Source organism: Oratosquilla oratoria, chromosome 11 (genome assembly GCF_046742065.1).
Source record: "Oratosquilla oratoria isolate Oo_2021 chromosome 11, ASM4674206v1, whole genome shotgun sequence".
In the NCBI taxonomy this organism is placed as follows: Eukaryota; Metazoa; Arthropoda; class Malacostraca; order Stomatopoda; family Squillidae; genus Oratosquilla; species Oratosquilla oratoria.
In genome coordinates this window covers 24041843-24065393 of record NC_134787.1, presented here as the reverse complement: position 1 = coordinate 24065393, position 23551 = coordinate 24041843, and the positions used below count along the sequence as shown (strand labels likewise).

Below are 23551 nucleotides of genomic sequence, written 5' to 3'. Positions count from 1 at the left end.
TTATTATACATACATATACCAAATACCCCTTTCCCTTCCAAAAGGGGTGAAGCCAAATCAGAGCATACACTCACCATTCACCCATCCAAAAATCATTTGTTGTCCCTTAGCTCCTTCTGGATAAAGGGTCATTCCTATCACCCAGCCACTGCTCAGTCCAGAGGTAGTGCAGCAAGGCACAACACCTCTACACCAGGGCCTAACAGTTGAAGCTTGTTTACCCCCACTAATTCATAATATGGCTACAAACCTTCCTCCACTCATCCACTCAAAAATTTACAGAGCAGAGAAAATTATTATTGTTATTATCATACTAAGATATTTTTCACTTCCTTCACACAGGTTCTCTTCTGGAGCAGCAAACAAACATGCTCATATGGACAGTCAATGTTCATAAGGAACTAGGAATAAAAAAATTTAACATTGTAATAAAAGATGTTTGATTACTATGATTTGCTGATTTTCAATCATGTTAATAATGAGATATCCAGTTTTGGTGCTTCCATGAACTTGTACACTTTTGAATGATTACATAATAAGTAAAATATGAGAACATAAGTATTTTATATATATGCAGAAGGAACTGTTGTGTTACACTGGTATGCAGGCACTAGAAGAGGTTAAGTCCACAGATGCAAATCTTGTCCATGGCACAGAGATTTGAAAGAACATTTACTTTGAGCAATGGTCACAAACTTCTAAAACCAAAGTCCTTTTATAAGGCACCATCTAACCCTGACCATTGTGATGTAAAACCAAGTCATCAATCATGTACATATATCATCCTTTACATAACATAACACATACACTTGAGTACACTTTTATTACCCAGTATGGGGTATTGACTATATCAATTTTATGTACTCGGTACTTTAGTGGCTTCAGCGACACCCCCAACAAAACTGTCAATCGTCATTCTTTTATGATCAGAGACAAATCTTAATTTGAGAAAGAAAGCTGATCTCTTTCATATCTACAATCTCTTCTTTCTGCTACCCTCTTTAAATCTCCCCTTATCACCTCCGAGACTCCGCCTCTAACAGCATGAAGGAGGGTGAGGTTTTCTTGCCCAGGTATCTTTCATGTCTTAGATTTTGTTTTGGAGCCTTGCAGCCCTCTTCACCTTGTCTTTCCCCAGGAAAATTGTAGCAAGTTCTCAAGGTGGAATTTGGGGATGGAATAGGTGGAGGAGGATAAAATTTGGGCTCGCCACCACCTAGTGGTGTTCTTTGAATTCAAGGTACAGGGAATCCCCTATGTACAAAAAACTGTTATACAAAGATTCAAAGTTATGAAAAAGAAAAAGTGAGGACAATTTTGTCTGTATGAAAAGCACATGCTTTGGTAGTGTAAAAAGAAATATGAAAAATTATGAAAATACTGTACAGAACCAAGTTTGTTACATGAGCCATCATAGCACCAGTCTAGCTTCAATATATGAAAGTCTTTAAAGATATGTGACCCTTTCATATATAGGGATTCCCTGTAGTATTTTACCTAGTTTTACCTAGTCTTATTTTATGAGAATAGAACCATGCTCATAGTGACTCACTTTTTATGGAGATTGACGGTATGTAGTGTCACTGTTGAAACTTCTCAGTTATCTAACAATATTTTCATTCTTCTCATTAACAACTAAAAGTCCTATGGTGATAGCACATAATGGAGGCATGAGATGTTGATCTCTGGAAGCCCCTACTCGCAATCCAAACAGCAGGTTCACCATTGTCTTGAATCATGTGTTGGACTCGTGATTGACAGTTATTAACCTCCTGGATTTGAGCTCAGAGCTCGTATGACTGACCTATGGGTAATACTGTGACCTTACATGCACACACACACCCCCAATTCCCCGCCCACAAGAGTTGGAGTAACAACCTGCAGTGCAGTGATACTGAAATTATTTTGGGCCTGGGCAGAATTCGAACCCAGACCGCCGAAGTGGCAGGTGAGAACTCTAACTACTGCACCACGTGGTGATGCAGTCCATGTGTTCACTCTGTACTTGGGTCGAGTGAGAGGACAGTACAGCTTGGCAGCAGCCTGAATGACTGACCAGCTCTCTTCAGGATACAATCTACTCTCTTCACATGGGGAGAAAGCTAGAAAACATAACTCAGAAATAGCCCCCCCCCCCCCACCCTTACCTGGATTGGGTGCTTCTTCTTCTTCTTTTTTTTTTTTTTAAGGCTGAAAGCAAAACAACAATATAATGGGTGCAGCAGCCCTTTGCTCTATCCCCACCTTGCTCAGTGGCACCTCACCATGAACAGAATAGGGAGGGGAGGGATATACACCTACCCTCTGAACCAGGAACAGTCTTTAGTGATGGTACAGATTCTCCTCGGCTGAATGAAATTGAATACAGACTCCAAAGGGTTATTGATTAATAACACAAAGTACAAAAAATGTCAATGTTTTATTTCATAAAATATCATCTAGCAAGCATACATGCATGCCTTTTTTATCCCAATAAACATTTGTTTTTTCTGCCTTGATGATGGACTTGACAGAAACAGGTCTGACTGCTCAGGAGGTTCAGGTTGTGACAGCCCAACATTTATTGACTTTAGTGTCACTACAGTAGTGATTTATGAATCATAATATTCATCACAGAAAATAAAGTTGAAGATCCTATGCCAGGAAGCACATATCTGTGTCTAAAGCCCTACACACTTTTGGGGCAGGTAACAGTCACTTTTGGGCATCAGAGAGAAGTGCAGGACTTGAACTCACAATCAAGTGAATGTGAGATCATCATACTTCTGATTATGAGTACATCACCAGCACAATTAAAGGTATTCAAATATTTCAGTATCCATTAAAGGGGTTTGGTTTATGCTAAGGACATATACCATACAAGGATTGTAGGAGGTTACAAGCCTTTGAAATTTATTTCTCCAACATTGTATTGTGGGGCAATGTAACATAATGTGTTCTGTGTCTTCAGTGTGGTGGTTGTATCTAGAGCATTTGATATATGTTTTTAGGCCTATTCTGTGTTGGTACTGTTTCTATGTAAGGTGATGACCTGAGGATAGATATACCAACACAGTTGCTATGGAGGTGATTTCTCTGTTAGGAGGATCTATAGAAGAGTTTGGCAAAAGTTAGAATTTGATGATCTATGAAGAAGCATTTGTTTCATGTGTGTATACATTTTCATCTGGAAATGTTTTTGGGATACTTGGGGGTAGGCTGTTGTAGATGTTTGAGTTGAATGCTGCTTGAATTATTTTCTTGTTGCAGTTGGTTGTGTTTGTGTAATGTGATGTGAGGGGTGAGTGGATTGAAGGGTCTTGCATATAATTACGTGCCTAACATTTTCATGACTTTGTATGGGAGGATTCTGTTTTCTGAATGTAGGTCTCTGTTGGTGTTATTCTATTACAGCCATTTATTAAGTCCTTATGTTTGTGTTGTTAGTAGGTTGTCTTTATTTTGTTGATTATTGGATACTGTGGTATGGATACATAGAGCATAATTTTTTTTTTTTTCACAGCAATGAACATTTTTGTTCAAATCCTATACGCAATTATTCTGTTTTGTGTCAACTGTATTTCAAGCTCCCTAAGGTAAATTTGTTTTTGGCTACAATGTTGAGCTATCACTGTTAGTTATCATCATCAGTGTAATCAAATTCACTGTAATAACTAGTTTATAGCATTGAAATCAAGCACTGGGCTACTGTGCTTCTGATGTCTACCTCTGCAGAGAGGGGTTGGGAAGCCACAAACATACCAAGCAGGAGTCAAACCATGGTTCTGATTTGAAAACTCCCAGACCCTCTTATGCCTTGACTTCTTGTAGGAATGTACCTGTTCGGGTTACAGAGCGCAAGATGCCGAGTCCCATCACTCTATCTCGTTTTAACTGCCTTTTATGACCTGAGTGGGAAAACTCAGTGGCAGTATTCTTTCTTCCTCCTATCATGGGGTAGGAAAGGGTGGTGGATGGGAGTGGAATGGGTAGGAGTGGGTAATATGCCTTTTGACTTGGCTAACTCCCTGGTAAGGGGGAAAAAGCCTTTAGTATATAGGTACCTGACGCATCACATTCAGTAACTAATAACACAATCACAGATATCAGTTTTGTTAGATATCACTAAATCCATTCAACATAGTGGATTGTTTTTATAATTATATTTGGTCTTACAAACAAATGACTAAGGTGAGCAAATAGAAAAAACAAGTCATAAAATGCAGAGAAAACTCTGGTGCAAGGGGGAAGGCATATGTTGCCAGTGTTACGGGGAAGTATGTGTGAATGATAACTTACATTACAATATATACATGTGTCACTTTGGTGTAAGTTTATCTTTCCAGTTTGTTAGATTACAGTCTTCTGAAACACTCCAAAAGTTTTCAAGGTGGTTGTATACCTTCGGAGCAGGACTGTTGTAATTAAGTGCCTCACATATTCGGCAATAGTGGTAGTTATCTGATCCAAAATAACCATGCTCATTCAAGGCAGTAAATTCTTTCCTCCAAGTATGATGAGAATTATAGGCGCTTGCATTTGAGGACAGGTACCTAAAAGACAAGAAAAAAAAAATTAGAATATCTTTCAGGTGTAAGAGATGTGAAAATATGGAAATGATAGAAGATGATATGGAAATAACTATGAAAAATGAAAGCTAAGGTTCTCACTGGTAATGGGATTCTGTTAACTTTTTATGGATTAAATTATGTTGGGGAAAAAAGTACAAGTAGTTTTGAAAATGACGAGCAGGTAAGGCACCTAAGTTAGATGGGTGTCATGCGGAGTGTCTGAAGAATGGAGGTACAGTAATAGTGGACTGGCTAGTCAGGTTGTTTAATGTGTGTCTAAGGGAGGGTGGAATGCCAGAGGACTGAAAGATTGCCTGTATAGTTCTGCTTTACAAGGGAAAAGGTGCCAAATGTGAATGTAGTAGTTTCAGAAGGATCAGTTTGTTAAGTGTAATTGGGAATGTTTTAATTAAGAGGATTAGGAGGGGAACAGTGTGGGTTTAGGTAATGTATTGGTTGCATGGATCAGATTTTTGTGTTAAGGCAGGTATGTGACAAAGCTTTAGCAAAAGGTAAGGATGTTTATTAGGCCTTTATGGATTTGGAAAAGGCTTATGACAGAGTAGACAGAAAGACTCTATGGGAGGTTTTACATATATATAGGATTGGGGGAAAGCTGTTAAGAACAGTCAAGAGTTCTTATGAGAGTACAGTCTGTTAGAATTGTAAATGGAGAGAACATGTGGTTTGAAGTAAAGGTGGGACTGTCAGGGTTGTGATATGTCGTCATGGCTGTTCAGTGTGTACATGTATGGGGTGGTGCAGGAGGTAAATGGGCATGGAATGGGAAATGGATAAAAAAAAAGGAGTAAAGTGGGAGGTGATCCAGTTGTTTGCTGAAGACACTGCACTTGTGGCAGGGTCAAAGGAGGGAGTTAATGATGGTATGTGACAGGAGAAAGTTGGAGGTAAATGTGGGGAAAAGTTAGTTAGTTATGGTTGTCCATCGATACGATGACGACATCACTCCGTGCGTGAATAGGTGAAGATGATTTTATTTATTTATTTATTTATTTATTTATTTATTTTTTTATTTATTTATTTATTTTTTTTTTTTGTGTGTTTACATGGGATCTTTGGTGGCTCCTGAGGCCAGCCAGAGAGACACAACTCCTTCCACATTGGTCACACACGTGCTGCCCAAGATGTGGGCGCTGTTGTGTGTGGCGTCTGGCTCTGCAAGCTTCAGCCTTTTTCTCGTAGTCATCTCTAAAATAATATGCCCCTCTTTGCAAAGTAGATCTCCATTGTTTCCTGTCAGATGCTTCCCTTTCGAGGGCTGCAGGGTTGATGTTGAATTTCAAGAGAGTCCTTAGTGTGATCTTTAATTCTCTTTTTGGGCCTGCCAACGGTACATTGCCCATTGTAAAGTTCCCCATAAGTAACAATACGGGGTAGTCTATTGGTGGGTTGGCGGATGATGTGGCCAGTCCAACGGAACTGCCTTTGTATGAGGATTTCTTCGAGGCAAGGTATATTCATACGCTGCCTTATCGCTGTGTGGGGGATTTTATCCCACCAGTGGATCCCCAGGATTCTTTGGAGGCAGTGAATATGGAATCTCTCCAGCTTTTTAATGTGATGCCTGTAAGTAGCCCAGGCTTCACATCCATAGAGTAGGACTGAGAGACAGACGGCTAAGTAAACTGACCGCTTGGTGGACAGGGTCAGGTTGTGATTATAGAAGACATGATAAGAGAGTCTTTCAAAAGCGGTTGAAGCAAGAGCTATGCAGCGGGTAATTTCATCATTGAAAGTCAGAGGACAAAACTGATCCATGGTAAGTAAAATGTGGTACAACCTTTAGGGCATTTCCATCAATCTCAATATTAGGGTCATCTACAGGTGCATTGTGGCCAGTGCGTTGGTAAAGCACTTCGGTCTTGTTGGTATTTACCACCAATCCTACCCTAGTGTAAGAGTCAACAACAGCATCCAGTGTGCTCTTCAGTCCTTGCTGTGTGTGGCTGACAAATGCAGCATCATCAGCATACTGGAGCTCGATGACCGAGATGGTGGAGGTGCGTGTTTTTGCACGCAGTCTGGCATTGTTGAAAAGGTTGCCGTCTAGTCTATAGTTGATGGTTATTCCAAGTCCAGTTGCATCGTTGTTGGCGTAGAATACCTGGGTTATGACCGCGGTAAAAAGGTTGAAAAGGATTGGTGCCAGAACGCAGCCTTGTTTAACCCCAGTTGATACTTCGAAAGGATCTGACCTTCTCCCTCCAGCAACAACCACTGCATTTGTGCCATTGTGTAGAGATCTGATTACAGAGAGAAATTTAGGAGGGCAACCGAACTTTGCAAGTAGGTTCCAAAGCAGGGGGCGGTCGACGGAGTCAAAGGCTTAAGGTCTACAAAAGCTATGTACAGGTTTTGATGCTGCTCTCTGCATTTCTCCTGGAGCAAACGTGCTACATATACCATATCTGTGGTTGACCTCTCCCGCCGAAAACCACATTGTGATTCAGGAAGGATCCTCTCAGCTATGTGAGAGAGAAGTCTCATTAGCATAATGCGTGCTAACGTCTTGCCAGCCGTTGAGAGGATGGTGATGCCTCTGCTGTTGTTGCAGAGAGACTTGTCACCCTTTTTCTTATAGATAGTAACTATTTTTCCATCTTTAAATTGTTGTGGAACGCAGCCAGACTCCCAACAGCACTGGAAGAGCTGTTGTAATTGAGTTGCAATTTCAATACCCCCATATTTGAGGAGTTCAGCTGGGATATTGTCTGGTCCGGCAGCTTTGTGATTCTTAAGGGCAGCTATTGATTTAATTACCTCCTCAATTGTGGGTACTGAGTCCAGTTCATGTGAGACTGGAAGTTGTGGGACTTCACTGAGAAATGATGGGTCAGTAGGGTTTGAGTGGTTTAGTAGCTGCCTAAAGTGTGATGCCCAGCGATCGAGTATTTGGGTTGAGTCTGTGAGTAGGTGGGTGCCATCAGCAGATCGGACAGGTGTAAGCGCCGAGTATGCAGGGCCATACGCAGTTTTCAAAGAGGAGTAGAAGTTATGGAGATCTCCTAGGTCCATATAAGATTGCATCTGGGCTGCCAGGTTGGTCCACCACTTGTTTTCCATGTCTCTTAGGAGTCTTTGGAGCTCGGAGCGTACTGCTGACAACTGGTTTCTGGTGGTAGGAGATGGGTTACGGAGGAAAGGTCATGGGCTTTGTTCTTTGCCGTGATAAGATCATGAATGTTTTCGGCATTTTCATCAAACCAGTCGCGGTGTCTTCGATTGGTTGAGCCTAAGACGGCTTTTGCAGTTTGCAGGAGGGTGGCACAAACATTGCTCCATGATGTAGTGAGAGATTCAGTGGTGATGTTTGAATCTCCTGTTGGTTGTCGAGCTGGTGGAAGTGAATCTGTCACAGCCTGTTGGAAAGCTTCTCTAGTGTTTGAGTTTTGAAGAGCAGCTAGGTTAATTTTAGGACTGAGGTTTCTTCTGCTGGTGATAGGTCTGATTTTAAGCCGCAGTATGGATCTGACCAGCCTATGATCTGTTGAGGCCTCTGCTCCTCTCATAACCCATGTAATTAAGACTTCACTGATATTGCGTTGCCTGACTATCACATAGTCTAATAAGTGCCAATGACCTGATCTTGGGTGCATCCGTGTTGCTTTGTGCATATTTCTAAGTTGAAATTTGGTGTTGGTGATGGTAAGAGAGTGTTCGGAGCATAGCGTGAGCAACCTGAGTCCATTTTCATTGCATTTCCCTATTCCATGTTGCCCGAGTACTCTTTCAAGGGGAGAGGATGGCAATGAGTTGGAAACAAGTCTTAAAGGAGAGAGGCTGGAGGAAGTGGATAGTTTTAGGTATTTGGGGTTGCATGTAGCAGGAAAGGGAGGAGTGGAGGTGGAAGTGAATTGTAGACTGAGAGAACCAAGTAAATACCTTAGAGGATTATAAAGTGTTATGAGAAATAGGCATTTGAGAATAGATGCAAAGAGGAGATTATATAAAGTGGTGATTATGCCCACAGCACTTTATGAGGCAGAGACATGGAATTTAAGAGGAAGAGAGAGGAAAAGTTTAAATGTGAGATGAAAAGTCTGAGAAGTATGCTAGGAGTTACAAGGTTGGATAGAGTGAGAAATGAGGAGGTGAAGAGGAGAGCTGGGGTGAAAAAAAGATGGCAGATAGGGCTGATGAAAGATTATTGGGATAGTTTGGATACATGGAAAGAGTGAAGAAAGATTAAAAAAAGAGGTGAAGAGATTGAACATGGAGGGACAACTGTGGATGGGATGAAAGGGGCAGTGTCTGTTGAGAAAGGGAGGAAGAAGGCAGGAGATAGGGGTGAGTGGAGAATGACTGTATAGATGATACTGTGATGAAAGGAAGGGTGGAGGATGGGGGTAGGGAGTGGCTATGTATGAATGAGGGGGCTGAAGAGTAGGGGCACTGATTACTGTATATACTTGTGTATAAGATGACCTCATATATAGTGGAGCCCAATTTTTTCGGTGAAAAATCAGATTTTTTATTATATACCTTGTGTGTAATGCAACCCCAGCATCTGAACATTACTATACTAATAAACTTACCATAGTTGAATGTTGCAGTGCTTGGCATCATACTGGACATATTTCTTAGGAATTAATGGTCTTCATTCTTTTGTGTTCAGATACCCCCAAAGAAAGAAAGAAAAAAAGAAAGGAAAGAGAAAAAATTATATTATATATATATATATATATATATATATATATATATATTATATTATATATATATATATATATATATATATATATATATATATATATATATATATATGTACAACACTGAATGGGTCCTGGTGATTAGAGATACATTTTAACAACCACAATGCACTTTAATTCTAAGCCATCAAAGGCCAGCATGCTGAAATTGAAATGTTAAAGTGCATTGTGGTTGTTAAAATGTATGTATGTATATATATATATATATATATATATATATATATATATATATATATATAGATATATAATATACAGTAAATGAAGTGGCCTTGCTGTGTTCTGACCCAGGGCAGTGGTAAAATGGGTGGGAGTGGGTACTTGCCTTTTGACTTGGTTACTTGCCTTGCATGGGGGAAAAAGCCCTTGGTATGTGCTGCATATATACAACCAAGAGTGTGAATACACCACCAAGCACTGTGATGTCCATGATAAGTGTCACCCACAAGACTTCTATGCCCAATACAGTACAGCATGATAATCATGATTAAGAGTGGTAATATGTATAGTAGTTATTACAGGCTTTGTACCTGTCACATTGGAAATGATAATTTGAATCTGAAAGGCTTAAGCACTGGTAACAAACTGATGACTGGTTTTGTTACCATGATGTATTTATTATTTTCCATATATGCCCATTACCTCAATGTATTATCTATATTACTAAAGTTGATGTAGATATGCACAATCAAGAAATAGTGTGAATGTGTATGATATCAATATAGAAAAAAATATATGTATTTACCTAGTTGTATTTTACAGGAAGGGGAGCTATGCTCATGGTGTCCCGTCTTCATATCTCATTTTATCTAAACTATTTTTAAATTCATGTATTGTTTTTGCACACATTACTTTCTCATCTATTTTGTTCCAACTGTCTATTACTCTGTGAGGAAAGCTGTTCTTTTTCAGGTCTCTTCTATAGCTGTCTTTCTTGATTTTCTTTCTGTGTCCTCTTGTATTTCTTTCATCCCATTTTATTAGATCCTCTCTATCAATAATTTCTATGCCTTTCATGATTCTGTAAATAGCTATCAAACCTCCTCTCTTCTTTGCTCTAGTGTCTGTAGCTCAAGTTTTGCTAGTCTCTCTTCATATGATAGTTTTGAGAGTGTTGGTGCCAATTTTGTAATTGCTCTTTGTATTCTTTCAAGTTTTTTATACATGTTTTTGTACTTGGTGACCACATTGTTGCTGCATATTCCAATCTTGGTTTTATCAGAGTGAGTAGTATTTTCTTCACCATTTCTTCATCCAGGTATGTAAATGCCACTTTGATTGTTCTTATTAAATTATAAGTTTCACCAAAAATCTTATTTACAGTCGAACCTCGAAAGCCCGGACCCCGAATGCCCGGACCCTCATATGACCGGTCGAAATGAACAAAGGGCAGACTTTTCAAGCAAAGTTCCCTATTTGTCCGGTAGGTGGCAGCAACGGCCGTACACGTGTACTCAAACCCGGCCCAGTCAAGCCATCACCAGGGCTGCCGTTTCATAGAATTTGAACCAAAACGTAGTAAAATAGCGGCATGTGGCAACTGCACAAGGCCATGAGGAATTTTTTTCTACAAATCAGCAGGCCATTAAAAACATTAAAAAACTCAAATTTTTGTTTAAAAATCATAGAACTAGTTATCAAATAATAAATGGTACATCAAAATATGACTTTTATTGGTAATTGTGTTACCTATAATAAAATATTATACCGCAAAAGATACATTTTTACCGTGTAGAAAAATTCTACGCTAAAGTTTCAGCTTTCTTTTAGCGATAATAATATAAAAAAATATTTTTTATATCTTACTGATTGTTAGGGCATGGGGGCCTTATATACATTCAAGAATAAAAAACTAGAACCAACATTTTGTCAAAGTTTGACAAGTATATCTTGCTATGAAAGTCTGCACACACCCAAGAAAAATGTATGCCCCGGTATGGCAACACTTCCATTCTACACGGCAGTGTAGAAAACGTGGCAACCCTGGCCGCCACCACTGTCCCGCGTGCATACCTTCCAATATTTACAGTGTACGTAATAGAAAATACAGTACAGTACACTGTATATACAGTACATTTACATGCCTGTATTACAGTTATTATTACAGAATTATTAGTATTATAGTATTAATAATACTATAATACTAACAATACTGTAATAATGATACTGTATTATTATTACAGTGTTAGAGTATTATTCTTATGTGTTTATGCCATATCATACATTACCTATACGTATACAGCTACGAAAATATATGGGTGTTAGGGCGATATTTTCGATGACCGGACCACCCTTCCCCCTAATTAGTCCGGGCTTTCGAGGTTCGACTGTATTTGTTTCTCAGGTGACATATTATTCATAACAATGACTCTCAGGTCCTTCTCATTTTCAACTTTTTTTATACTTTCTTCTCCCAATTTATATGATCCTGTTATTCTGTTTTTGCTTTTTCCAAATTCCATTATACTACACTTTTTAGTATTGAACTCCATCTCCCACTTCCTACTCCATTCCCAGACTTTATTTAGATCACCCTGTAGTGTTTCACAATCTTCTTCCGTGTTCACTTTTTTTAATAGTTTTGCATCATCTGCAAAGAAGCTCATATAACTTTCAATTTCTTCATCCATATCATTAATATATACAACAAACATTATTGGGGCCAAAACTGTTCCTTGTGGAATGCCACTTATTACTTCATCCCAACTTGAGTGTTTGTCTCTTATCACTACTCTCATTTTTCTTTCATGCAAAAAGTCTTCCATCCATTTAAGCAGTTTGCCCTGTATTCCTCCTTCAGTTTCTAATTTCTTAAGCAACTTCTTATGTGGTACTTTGTCAAAAGCTTTTTTTAGGTCTAGAAATGCACAATCAGCCCATCCATCTCTTTCTTGTATTATATCTATTAGCCTTGAATAGAAACATATTAAATTGGTGACGCATGATCGTCCTTGTCTGAATCCAAATTGCCTTGGATTTAGCATGTTGTTTTTTTTTCTAAATATTTTACCCATCTACTTTTGACAATTCTTTCTCAAATTTTTGATGTTGTACTTGTTAGAGAGACTGGTCTATAGTTGGTAGGGTCTTCTTTATTTCCCCCTTTATATATAGGTACTATATTTGCCTTTTTCCAATCTTTTGGAACTTTTCCTTCTTTCAAGGAACTGTTTATTATGCTATGTATTTTGTCTGCCAGTTCTTTTCTGCATTACAAAATCCAGTTTGCTATTTCATCTGGTCCATGCGATTTTCTGACATCAAGATTACTCAAGTGTTTCATTATTTCATTCTTTGTTACTTCTATTTCTTTCATAGGGGGGACTTTCTCTTTCCATTTGATCTCTTCAGGTTGTATGTTCTCCCTTGTAAACACTGATTTGAAATGCTTGTTCATAATTTCCGCCATTTCTATTTCCTCTGTGTATTCAACTCCTCCTTGTCTTAATTTCTCCAAATCTTGTTTGTTTTTCAGTTTGTTTACAAATCTGTAAAATAATTTTGGTTGATCTTTACATTTTTCTCTGACATCTTTTTCATATTTTCTCTTTTCTTCTCTGCACACTTATATTCATTTCTATAACAAGTATATATTTTCCATTTTTCAAGTCTTTTGTCTTCCATTTGGACCAAGCTTCACCTCTTTTGTCTTTTAACTCCCTACAACTTTTGTTGTACCAGCACTTCACATATTCTTTTTCTTGTTTTTGTCTTGGGACATACTTTTCCACTCCTTTTTTTTTTTATAAATTTTTGTCCAAATATTCCATTTCTCTTCCACTGTTGTTTCTTCTTTGTATATTCCTTCCCAGTTTTCTTTTTGAAAGAATTCTCTTAAATTTTATCAAAGTTTGTTTTTTCATACATTCTTCCTTTTCTATATTGTTCATTTCTTTTCATGTATTTTTCCTCATTTATTTCCAGTTCAATCAATATGTGGTCACTTTTACTTATTGGCATTTTATATTCAATCTTTTCCACTATTCTAGGTTCAGATGTTATTATTAGGTCTAGTCTCGATGGTTCTTCATTTCTATACCTAGTGTTCTCCTGTATCCACTGTGTCATTGTATGGTCAATAATCATCTCGAGTAGAACATTTCCCCATGAGCCATCTCCACCCTTTACTGTCATCTCTTCCCAGCAGACTTCTTTGCAATTAAAGTCGCCCATCATAACTATTCTTCCTCCATCTTCCATTATCTTATGTAATGTTATCCTTGTGTCCTCTAACATACTTTTATGTTCACTCTTCCCACGAGGCTGTTTTTGGAGGCACATAATTTATCACAAACTTTCTGCTCTTCTTATCTGTCTTCCACTTCGATCGTAATCATCTGTACTGTATTCTTTCCATATGTGACACACCTCACGTTTATATCCTTCTTAGTCAGGAACATAACTCCACCCCCTTGTTTTGTCTCTCAGTTTCTAATCCAATAATTATATGTATCATGTCCTACACTGTTGGGTGGTAGTGGACCTTTTAATTTCGTTTCTACAATTCCCATTATGTCCGGTTCTTTTTCCTTCAGATAATCATTCAGCTCATTCAATCCTGTTATTAATCCATCTATATTTGTGTAAGACACTTAGTTTTCTGCCACTTCCATTGTATTCTCTGTTTCCCTTTTGTTTTTCTTTAGTATGTCGTATTTCCTTACTTTCATATTCACTACTCTCCAATAGAATTTCTCTTTTTCTGACTCTGTTCTGTTCTCGTTTTTTTCCTTAGCTTCATGTCTTTTCATTTTTTCCTCCTCTCTTTCCTCTTTATTCATTTCTCTTTTTATCCATACCTTTTTATATTGTTCACTTGCTCCTAGTTTCCCTGTTTTTGCTAAGATATTCTCTGCCATCGTTTGTGACCTGAATTTAATCTTAATTGGTCTGGTATTATCTGTACTATACTTTCCGAGTCTATACATCTCTTCAATTTGTTTCATGATTTCAGGTTCATCTTCCTGAACTAATTCTAGTAAACTGCTTACTTTTTCTTTTTCCTCATTGATTCTTGTGGTTCTATTTAGGTTAAATTTCTCTTCCATTCCTAATATAATTATATATTTCTTTTTATCTGCTAAGTCTCTTACTATATTCTCCTTCTGTCTCATCACTTTAATAACCGAGTCTTCAGTTTGTGCTTTCATTTGCTGTCTAATTATGTCAGTTAATGCAACTCTACTGTTTGTATTTGTTTCCAACCCTGTGCTTCTTTTGCTATGGCCTCTTTATTGTCTTTATTATTCCTCTTTAATTCTTCATTCTCTTCTTTTAACTATCTTTTTTAATTCTTCTATTTCATTAGTTAAGTTTTTGTTCACCTCTAGTTCTTCCAATTTTTCAACTCTGCGCAATCTTTGCTATGTTGCTGAACCTATTCTCCCACTGTTCGGTCATTTTTTAAAGTTTTTCCTCTAGTCTTGCTAATCGGGGGAGGTTGGTATCCTCCCCCCCCCTCATTAAATCCCTGGAAATTATTATCTTCACCTTCCATTGTGCTGCTCTTATCTATATTCCTAATCTTTACATTTTTGTTAATCCCTTCTTCAAAATCCTCAGTTCTTCGTTTGTTTACAAGATGCCTGGCCTCCTGGACCAAGTCCTCTCCTTCCTCATTTCCTTCCATTTCCCTCAGTAATCCCTCTCCTTCTTTTTTATCACCTTCCCACTACACGAGCTTTCCCCTTCCCTATAAATACAATAAGGTACTTCTTTGACGTTGAGATCCGCGTAGATTTAGCTTTTTCTTCGGAACTCCAATTCTCATTGTCCATCCGACGAAAGTGTGTGTGTGTGTAATATATATATATTATATATATATATATATATACATATATGTATACATATATATATACATATATATATACATATATATATACATATATATATACATATATATATATATATATATATATATATATATATATATATATATATACATATATATATATATATATATATATATATATTTGGTCCTAACAATTGCCATCAGGTGCCCTATATTCTAGAAGCATCCTTCAGTCATTATCATGGTACCGTTTAAGTATTCTTTTGTTATTTATATTCCTATTATGACTAAACCAGAGAAATATTTAGATGAACATTTAAGTGAAAATGAAAAAAGTTAGTTACTGACCTAGGAAAGGCTACTCATACACAGGGCTGGAGAAGGATGTGCGGAGCTATGTGTGGTCATGGTGTCTGCTCCCATTGATTGATCTATAGAAAACTATATACAAAGGGCTTCTTCCCCCTTATAAATGGGGTAGCCAGTCAAGGCATGGACCCACTCCCACCCATTCCACTCCACCAATTCAACGAGTTTTAACTAGTGTACTTACAAAAGGTAAGTGGCCAATTGTTTTGGTGAAGTGAAGTCATCCACGTGAATGAAAGAATTGGGTGGAAGGATTTTTGAAGTGTCATGCGTAGATAAGCCTCCCATGACCACAGGCACCGCACCCTTGTGCAAGGCATTCCACCAGACCTGAAATAAAGGAAAAAATTAAACACCAATACAAGGCTGATTTACTGTTATGGCTATGACAGGTACCAAAGTCAAAAGAATGTTTCCACGGTTACCTATGAACTTGGTTGAAGTTATGAAAAAAAGGGTGCAATGCAAAACTGATGGAATACAAAATGGAAATATAAATAGATTTGGTAAAATTTGACATAAACCAATAACCATCTTTAGATAGAGCTATGGAACAAGTCGCAAACAATACAGAAGGTAAGTGAAAACCAGGAGCCAATGATGGGTACCTGCTATTGGTGGTTCTGCAAGTTACTTGTAGATGTCAGAATGTTCTCCCTGCCACCCATCTTCAAAACCCATCAACCTATCTCTACGTGGAGGTGCAGTCCCAAGGGGCTGTCACTCAATCTCTGCTTTGGGCTTAAGAACTCCATCTTTGACTGCATTCCCTCCACCTTTTCCCATAAAAACTGATGACCTATTACCACTATAAGCTAGTGATGCAGAAACAGTTCCACACTAATACAACATAAGGATATATGAATGGAGGAGATTGTAAAACACCATACAGCCTACACCATGCAATTCCATGTCCATTACCACCTGTCATCCCCATCCATAAAGTTATCTAATCTTTTAAAACAACTAATTGTTTTGGCATTCACTACATGGCTAGTAAGTCTATTCCATTTGTTAACCACTCTATTGGTAAACTAGTTTTTGCCTATTTCCTTCTTAAACTTAAATTTGTCCAATTTATATGCAATACTATGAGCCATACCCTGCTGTGATAATATGATGACTTTGCCTGCATCACCTTTGTTAAAACCTTTGACCCATTGGAATACCTCTATTAGATCACCCCACATTTCCTCTTTCCAGGGAGTATAATTTAAAGTGGTTAAGTCTGTCATCAAAAGGTAAATTTCTAAGCCTTTGTACAATTTTGGTTATTCTTCTCTACTGATTCTAGTGAATTAATGTCCATTATATAGGATGAAGACCAAAACTACTGCATAGTCAAGGGTGGGTCTAACTATTGATAACTGCATCTACACTTTTGTTTGTAACTATCCTAGCAATGAATCCTAATACCCTGTTAGCCCTACTCCTGGCACTAATGCACTTTTTCCTGGATTTAAAGTCAGGACTCACTAATACTCTCAAGTCTTTTTCACTTTCTGTTTTCTCTTATATGGTGTTATCTAAGCCATACGTAGACAACAATCCAAGTTTCTTCCCATAGAGATTGACGGGAGGGTCTCAGGACTGTTCCAATCCACTGTGGGGCTGCAGAAAATCTAGATAGTGAAATTTGAGGCAACAATTATATATTATTCTTAATATAATAAAAAAAAAATCACATTCCCAGAGGCTACAGAAAGAAATCCAATCTAGACTACACACCAAAGATGACCTCCCCCATAAAATGGTGATACAAATTAACAGGAAAGGAGATTCCAACAAAAGCAAGGAGCAGATACATATATATTTAATTAAACACACATACACATGGCTCAGTGGTGCAGTGAGCCAACTCTGATGGGCAGAATTATGTGTGTGTGTTTACCTAATTGTAGTATACAGGATAGGAGCAATGCTCATTGGGTCCCATCTCCTATTCTCTAGTTTTCTAATATACCTAGACTGAAATTCATGTACAGTTCTAAATTTATCCATTATTTTTAATTGTGTGTATTTACCTAGTATTTTACAGGAAGGGGAACTATCTTGTGGTGACCTGTTTTTGTATTTCGCAAGGTCAAGTTTATGTGTGTGAAGTCACAGCATTATTCATAGATTGGGCCATATATGAGCTCTGAGCTCTCACCCAGGAGGGTAACAATTGTCAATCATGAGTCCAACATGTGATCCAAGACCATGGTGAATCACACACACACACACACACAACAGTGTGTGCAAAATCCATACTAGAATTTAAGAGCAAACTAGACACTGCGAGATACAAAAGCAGGACACCATGAGCATAGCTCCCCTTCCCGTAAGATACAACTAGGTACACAAATAAATAAACCAGTGACAGGTAACTGCACCAGGTGGTCTAACAAAGACATAGAAATCTATCTCCCTGGTGGTCATTTGCTATCTTCATCTGCTTCCTCACTTTCACTTGGAGGTGCATTCCCAAGGGTCTGACACTTAGTCCCCAGACTGGGCCTAAGGTCTCATTTTATCAATTTTGTATTTCCTCCACCATTAAACATGATGAGAGCTGACAACAAATTACTGCCACCTACCATTCTACTTCTTTCAGTAGATGACAGAGAAATAGTCCCACACTATTACAATGAATACCCAAGACTATTGTCAGCTACTGTAGGGCTGTGAATTTTCATTTACTGAAATTTGAGGCAATGATATATACATACATACTTGTTATTCACAAAAACACTAACACTGACAGATACCTTCTCAGTTAAGTACTCCTGGCAATTACTGTTCTCAAAGGCAAGGTAGAATTTGTAATGGTCTATGGCTGGACAGTCTTTATTGTAATGCCCTGCACACTTCAGAGTACCACACTTCCCATATACATCAACATTAATATGTTTTTGCAACTCCTTCACATATGCCATGCGTCCATTACGACCACCACAGTTGGAGATCAATATAGCGACCAGTTTTGTTTTGTTTTGATAATCCTTACTCAGGGCTTCCAAATGTCCAGTTGAAAGGGGCACAGTTCTTCCATAAGGTACAGGTATATCACTGTCCATGCGGTATGACATGGACCAATTGAAAAGGCCATTATAGTGGTGGAGTTTGTATTTTTGTGTGCTCATGAAAGTGTGGTATGGCGATTCATCTGTTAACCAGATCCATCGCTGTGAGGGGCTACCTCTTTCTGGCAGTGTGTCAGGTCCTTTAGTTCGGTGAAGATGAATCAGTACAGCATCAGCTTTAGTTACTGCAGTGTCATTATATGTGAGTTTACAATTTTTGACAGAACACTTGCCAAATGGATCATTATTTTTCTTTCCATACTGTCTGATCAGGCGAGATTCTATTGACTTCCCATGCTTCCATACAGCAATGGTGAAACTTCTTTCTCTTTCTCCACTTATTTTTAAACCGAGGAATAATATCTTCCCCAATACTGATAAATTTGTAACTTCCCAATCACTAAGGTTTCTCCAGTTGTCATGATATCTATCATTCAATGTCCATTTTTTTTCTGCCTGATGAAGCTGTGTATTATTTTGGCCAAATGAATCTTTAGAACTAAGATTTCTTAAAGGCAGCACTTTGTCTTCCTGATCTTTGAGCACAATATTCTCAGGGTGACTGGGGTGATATATAATCCCCTTTGGATGAGAAAGCATTTCACTGTTCTTCCCTAAAGTTTCACTCTCTGGCCACTCTGCATTAAATTCCCTCAGAATTTTCATTCCTATAATTTTACAATGCGTCAAGTAGTTTGAGATCATGGAGATCCCAGTAAGGGCCATCAACAGCAGAAGCAGTGTGAAGATCTGACATCGCCCACGTGTTCGCAGCCCCTTCCACAGAACCAGGGACCTGCCAGAAAAATATCTATCATAGAGAGAAGAATTTGCTATTACTATATTTTGTATACTTTACTGACACTATATTCCAGCAATTTCAGCAATCAAAAATATTTAACATGTTTTACCTTTTCTATTAAATATACTTGTTAATACTCCAGTAAATAAGCTAATCAATTAGTAGTCACATTAATTGAATTATCACTGATCATTTGTAACTGTACCATGCTGGGAGTGAACAAGGAGTATAACAAGGAAAAGGTGGATGGATGGGATGAAGGACTCATGGTCAGAATGTCAAGTGAAAATATGCATGGAAGATGGTGAATTGGAGAGGAGTATATGGAGTAAAGTAACTACAGTAAACCCTCTTTAAGTCGGAACTCTATTTGTCTTTAACTCCTTTAAGTTGTAATGGAAAAAAAAAAACATTAAAAAAATAAAAAATTTCAGTTGGAAAAATTAATTTGAAATAAGTTGGCATGGAAGCATTGCATCATGTTTTGACGGGCAGTCTTGTTCCTGCCACTCCGCTCCTTGACGCTCTCAGTGTTGTTATTTTCACCAGCACACTCACAACTGCAGGGTTTTCAAGACCACTTAGCAAATTTTAAGGCATACAATTTGCACAATGCTGTGTTCAACTGGGCTGATGCCTGGAATGGCCTTCAACCCTCCATCCTCAGCAATGCCTGGAACAGTCCTGTGTGGGACTGATGTGGAGGTTGATTTTACTGGTTTTAGCCCTGAAGGACTTTGTGAACCCTGCTCACAAGGGTGGTGAGCCTGACGTCACCGAGGACAATATCATTGAGTGGCTTGAGGGTGACTCTCAGGATCAAGGCTACCACTACCAGAGTGAGGAAGAAATAGCCACCAGTGCCACACAGGAAGCCTCAGCTGCTGCAGTGGAGAGTGAAAGTGAAGGTGAGGGTGCCATTCCTGCCAAAGTGAAGTTATCAGAAATTCGTTTTCACTTTGACAAGGCAATGGAGGGGTTAATGGAATATGATGGATTTGGAACTTATTATTCCCCCCTAAGATGAAGAAGTATTGAGAGAAATGGAGACAGATAGGGAATTGATGACAACAATAAGGAAAAGACAGTTGCGATTCTTAGGACATATAATGAGGAGGGAAGGGTTGGAAGAGGTGGTGATGACGGGAATGGTGGAGGGAAGGAGAGCAAGAGGAAAGGAGAGGGAGAAGTATATGGACGGGCTGATGAGGGCGACGGGAAAACAACTCAAACCAGCACAGATGTTACAAGTAACTAGGGACCGTGAATGGTGGCGCTCCATGGTTGCCGAAGTCCAAGAGGATATGGCACAGTGGTAAGGTAAGGTAAGAGATGTTAGATCAATTATAATAAAGAGGCAGTATGCCAGTCTAAAGCAGAAAACAATCTGACTTTTTCAAGCCACGGGCAGTTCAACAGGCAGGTAGGGAGCAACCTTCCACCAGTAGTGAATCTAGCATCCTCAGCAGTGTTTTCTCAGAGCTGCCAGCAGTAATTTCCAGCAGCAGAGATTCGGACATGGAGTAATATAGAATTCTCTAGTGCTGTACAGTAGTGATTAAGGCCTGTATACAATAAGTGGTGTATATAAAGTGTATTGTAAGTAATGTACTGCACAGTGATTTAAGTTACAATTTATGTGAATACTGTACATATTATGGATAGAACATTTTGTACAGAAGTGATCTTGAGTCCCCTAACACCTCTACATCCTACTAAAAGGCCCTCCTAATGCTTGGATTACACCTTATTCCTGCCTGAAAACATGGTACAGGTAAGTCCATTTTTTTTTTTTTTTTTTTTTTTTAGGGGGGGGGTTCTATAAGTCAGAACTTTCCATTAGACAGAAAGGCCTCAGCCCCTAGCATTCCGACCTAAAGAGGGTTTACTGTACTTGTTCCATAAGAGGGGTGCATGAAGGATGAAGTGGCAGTATTTCTTGGGAAGTACCTTAATGCAATGTTCTCATGGTTTAAACCAGGAAGAAGTGAAAGAGATGAGGATTTCTCATGCCCATGCCTATCAACCACAATGCACTTTAATTCTAAGCCATCAACATCGAGAGATCGTGGAGGCCAACATGCAGAAATTGATCTCTATTCACTGGGACCCATTCAGTGTTGTACAAATACTTTCCCGCGTTCTTATACTTACCAATTATACTATAGTGGAGATGGGTTGAATGCAAAATTTCGTGTATGTGTAACTCGAGCATACAAATATACAAGAAAAGTTGAGCTCAAATTATATCTCTCCTGATGGAGCAATCGGTTAAATCACTACAGCACTTGTCAGGCGCTAGCCGTGCTCGAGTCCTTGGCCGTGCCACGTTTCAATTTCTGCATGTTGGCCTCCACGTATCTTTTGATGTTGGTGGCTTAGAATTAGAGCTTTCGCAGTGAGCAAGTTGATACCAGACACCGCCAGATTTTGTAATTCTTGCCGGAAAATAAATACTTTTTTGGGCAAGTTTTATAAGCTTACAGAGGTGTATCGTTGTACATTATTGTGTCTGAAATTTAAGTCAATTAATTTCATGATTGCAAACGGCATATAGCATTGTTTGAGCCTCTATTTATAATCACAGATGATATTCGTAAAACAGCCTATAATTGTATCAAGCCAAGCAATTTGTCATTTTCTACCGACTTCAATGGACGTATACTGATATATACTTTCATTTGAATGCACCAAGCAATAGGCAAATCCATGTAATGTATCGAAAATATAATTTTGCATCGAAAACTTAATGTTTTCGATACGATAAAATTTGTCTCCCTCTTATTTTTTCTTGAATCTGACGTACAGATTGCCACGGCACACGTATATTTAGTCATATTTGTTTGAAAATAGCTCCCAGCAGATCTAAAAGACTATTCTTTACAAAACTGTCATTAACTTCGTACGTCCGCCACCACTGTTATTTTTTATCTCATTGATTATCTTCATATACAGGACGTGACAGTGATATCCATTATTTTTCAACATTCAAATCGATATCCTCTTATTTTTAGTGCTCATAGTTACTTCAGTAAAAATAATTACCTATTTTTAGTTTTACCTTATAAATAAATTAACAAAGCCTTATCACACACCAGTAAGTAAAAATTGTAACATTATGAGTCATGTTTTTAATTTCAAATACATTTATGCAACAATTTATGGCGTATCTTTTTTTAAATATCGGTTTCCAAATTAGCTAAGTCACCCCTCTGCCTCATGAATTCCGAGACAATTGAAAATTTTAGCGCTAATAGGAATCTACGAGCCTGACTGCGAAAGCTCCCATTAAAGTGCATTGTGGTTGATATTATTATATATATATTTATATATAATATTATAATAAAAAAATATAAAATATTTATATAATATCTTTATTTATATATAAATATTATAATTATATTTATATATTGAATATATATAATATATATATATAAGAGTTTAGATGTATTTATATTTAATATGTAATATATATAGTTATATCTATATATATTTTTTATATATATATATATGTTTTATTTATATTTTTTATATAATATATTAATATTTATATATGTATTAGTTATATATTTATATTATATAAATAAATATATTTATAAATGTATTATATAATATATATATATTGTTTTTATATATATATTTATATAATTTATTGTAAATTTATTTTATATATTTTTTATAATATATAATTATATAAATATTTTATATAAATATATATAGTATAAAATATTATATATATATAGTATAATAAATAATATATATTATATAATTTTAATATATATTTATATATAATATATATACTATATATTATATATATATATATTTTATAGTTATTATATATTATATGATATTGTATTTATAAATTTATATTATATATTGTTATATGATAGTATATATATATAATATATATATAATGTATATTGTATGATAATGTAATATATTATATTGATATATCTGGTTATATAAGATATACTGTTTACATATTTATTTTTATAGTTGATAGACATATATATAATATATATATCTATTTATATTTTTATTATATGTATATATATGACATATAAGTTATTATAGTTTTATACTAATATTTATATATATTTATTCAGTATATATATATTATTATGTACTTATATATTTATATATCTATATATATTATGAGTATATTTTTATATTCATAGTTTTTTAATGATATTTATAATTACATATTGATATTGTTATATAATATCTTAGTTTTGTTATATTTATATATG

At 37.0% G+C, this 23551-nt stretch overlaps 2 protein-coding genes across 2 annotated transcripts in view; one reads left to right on the top strand and one right to left on the bottom strand.

The window, feature by feature from the left end:
- The window catches only part of LOC143029667 (tigger transposable element-derived protein 1), a 37993-nt gene extending 35541 nt beyond the window's left edge, over positions 1 to 2452 (top strand). The window contains exon 10 of the mRNA XM_076192479.1: positions 343 to 2452. The gene's annotated coding sequence lies outside the window, so the exon portion shown is untranslated. The remainder of the gene's footprint in view (positions 1 to 342) is intronic.
- On the bottom strand, positions 2407 to 19295 carry LOC143029666 (alpha-(1,3)-fucosyltransferase 7-like; the record flags this gene model as incomplete). Its single annotated transcript, XM_076192478.1, is given in 3 exon segments — positions 2407 to 4532; positions 15619 to 15764; positions 18185 to 19295. Coding segments are annotated over 3 exon segments (1492 nt in total), but the record flags the coding sequence as incomplete, so codon positions are not given.
- Positions 19296 to 23551: the final 4256 nt, after the last annotated feature.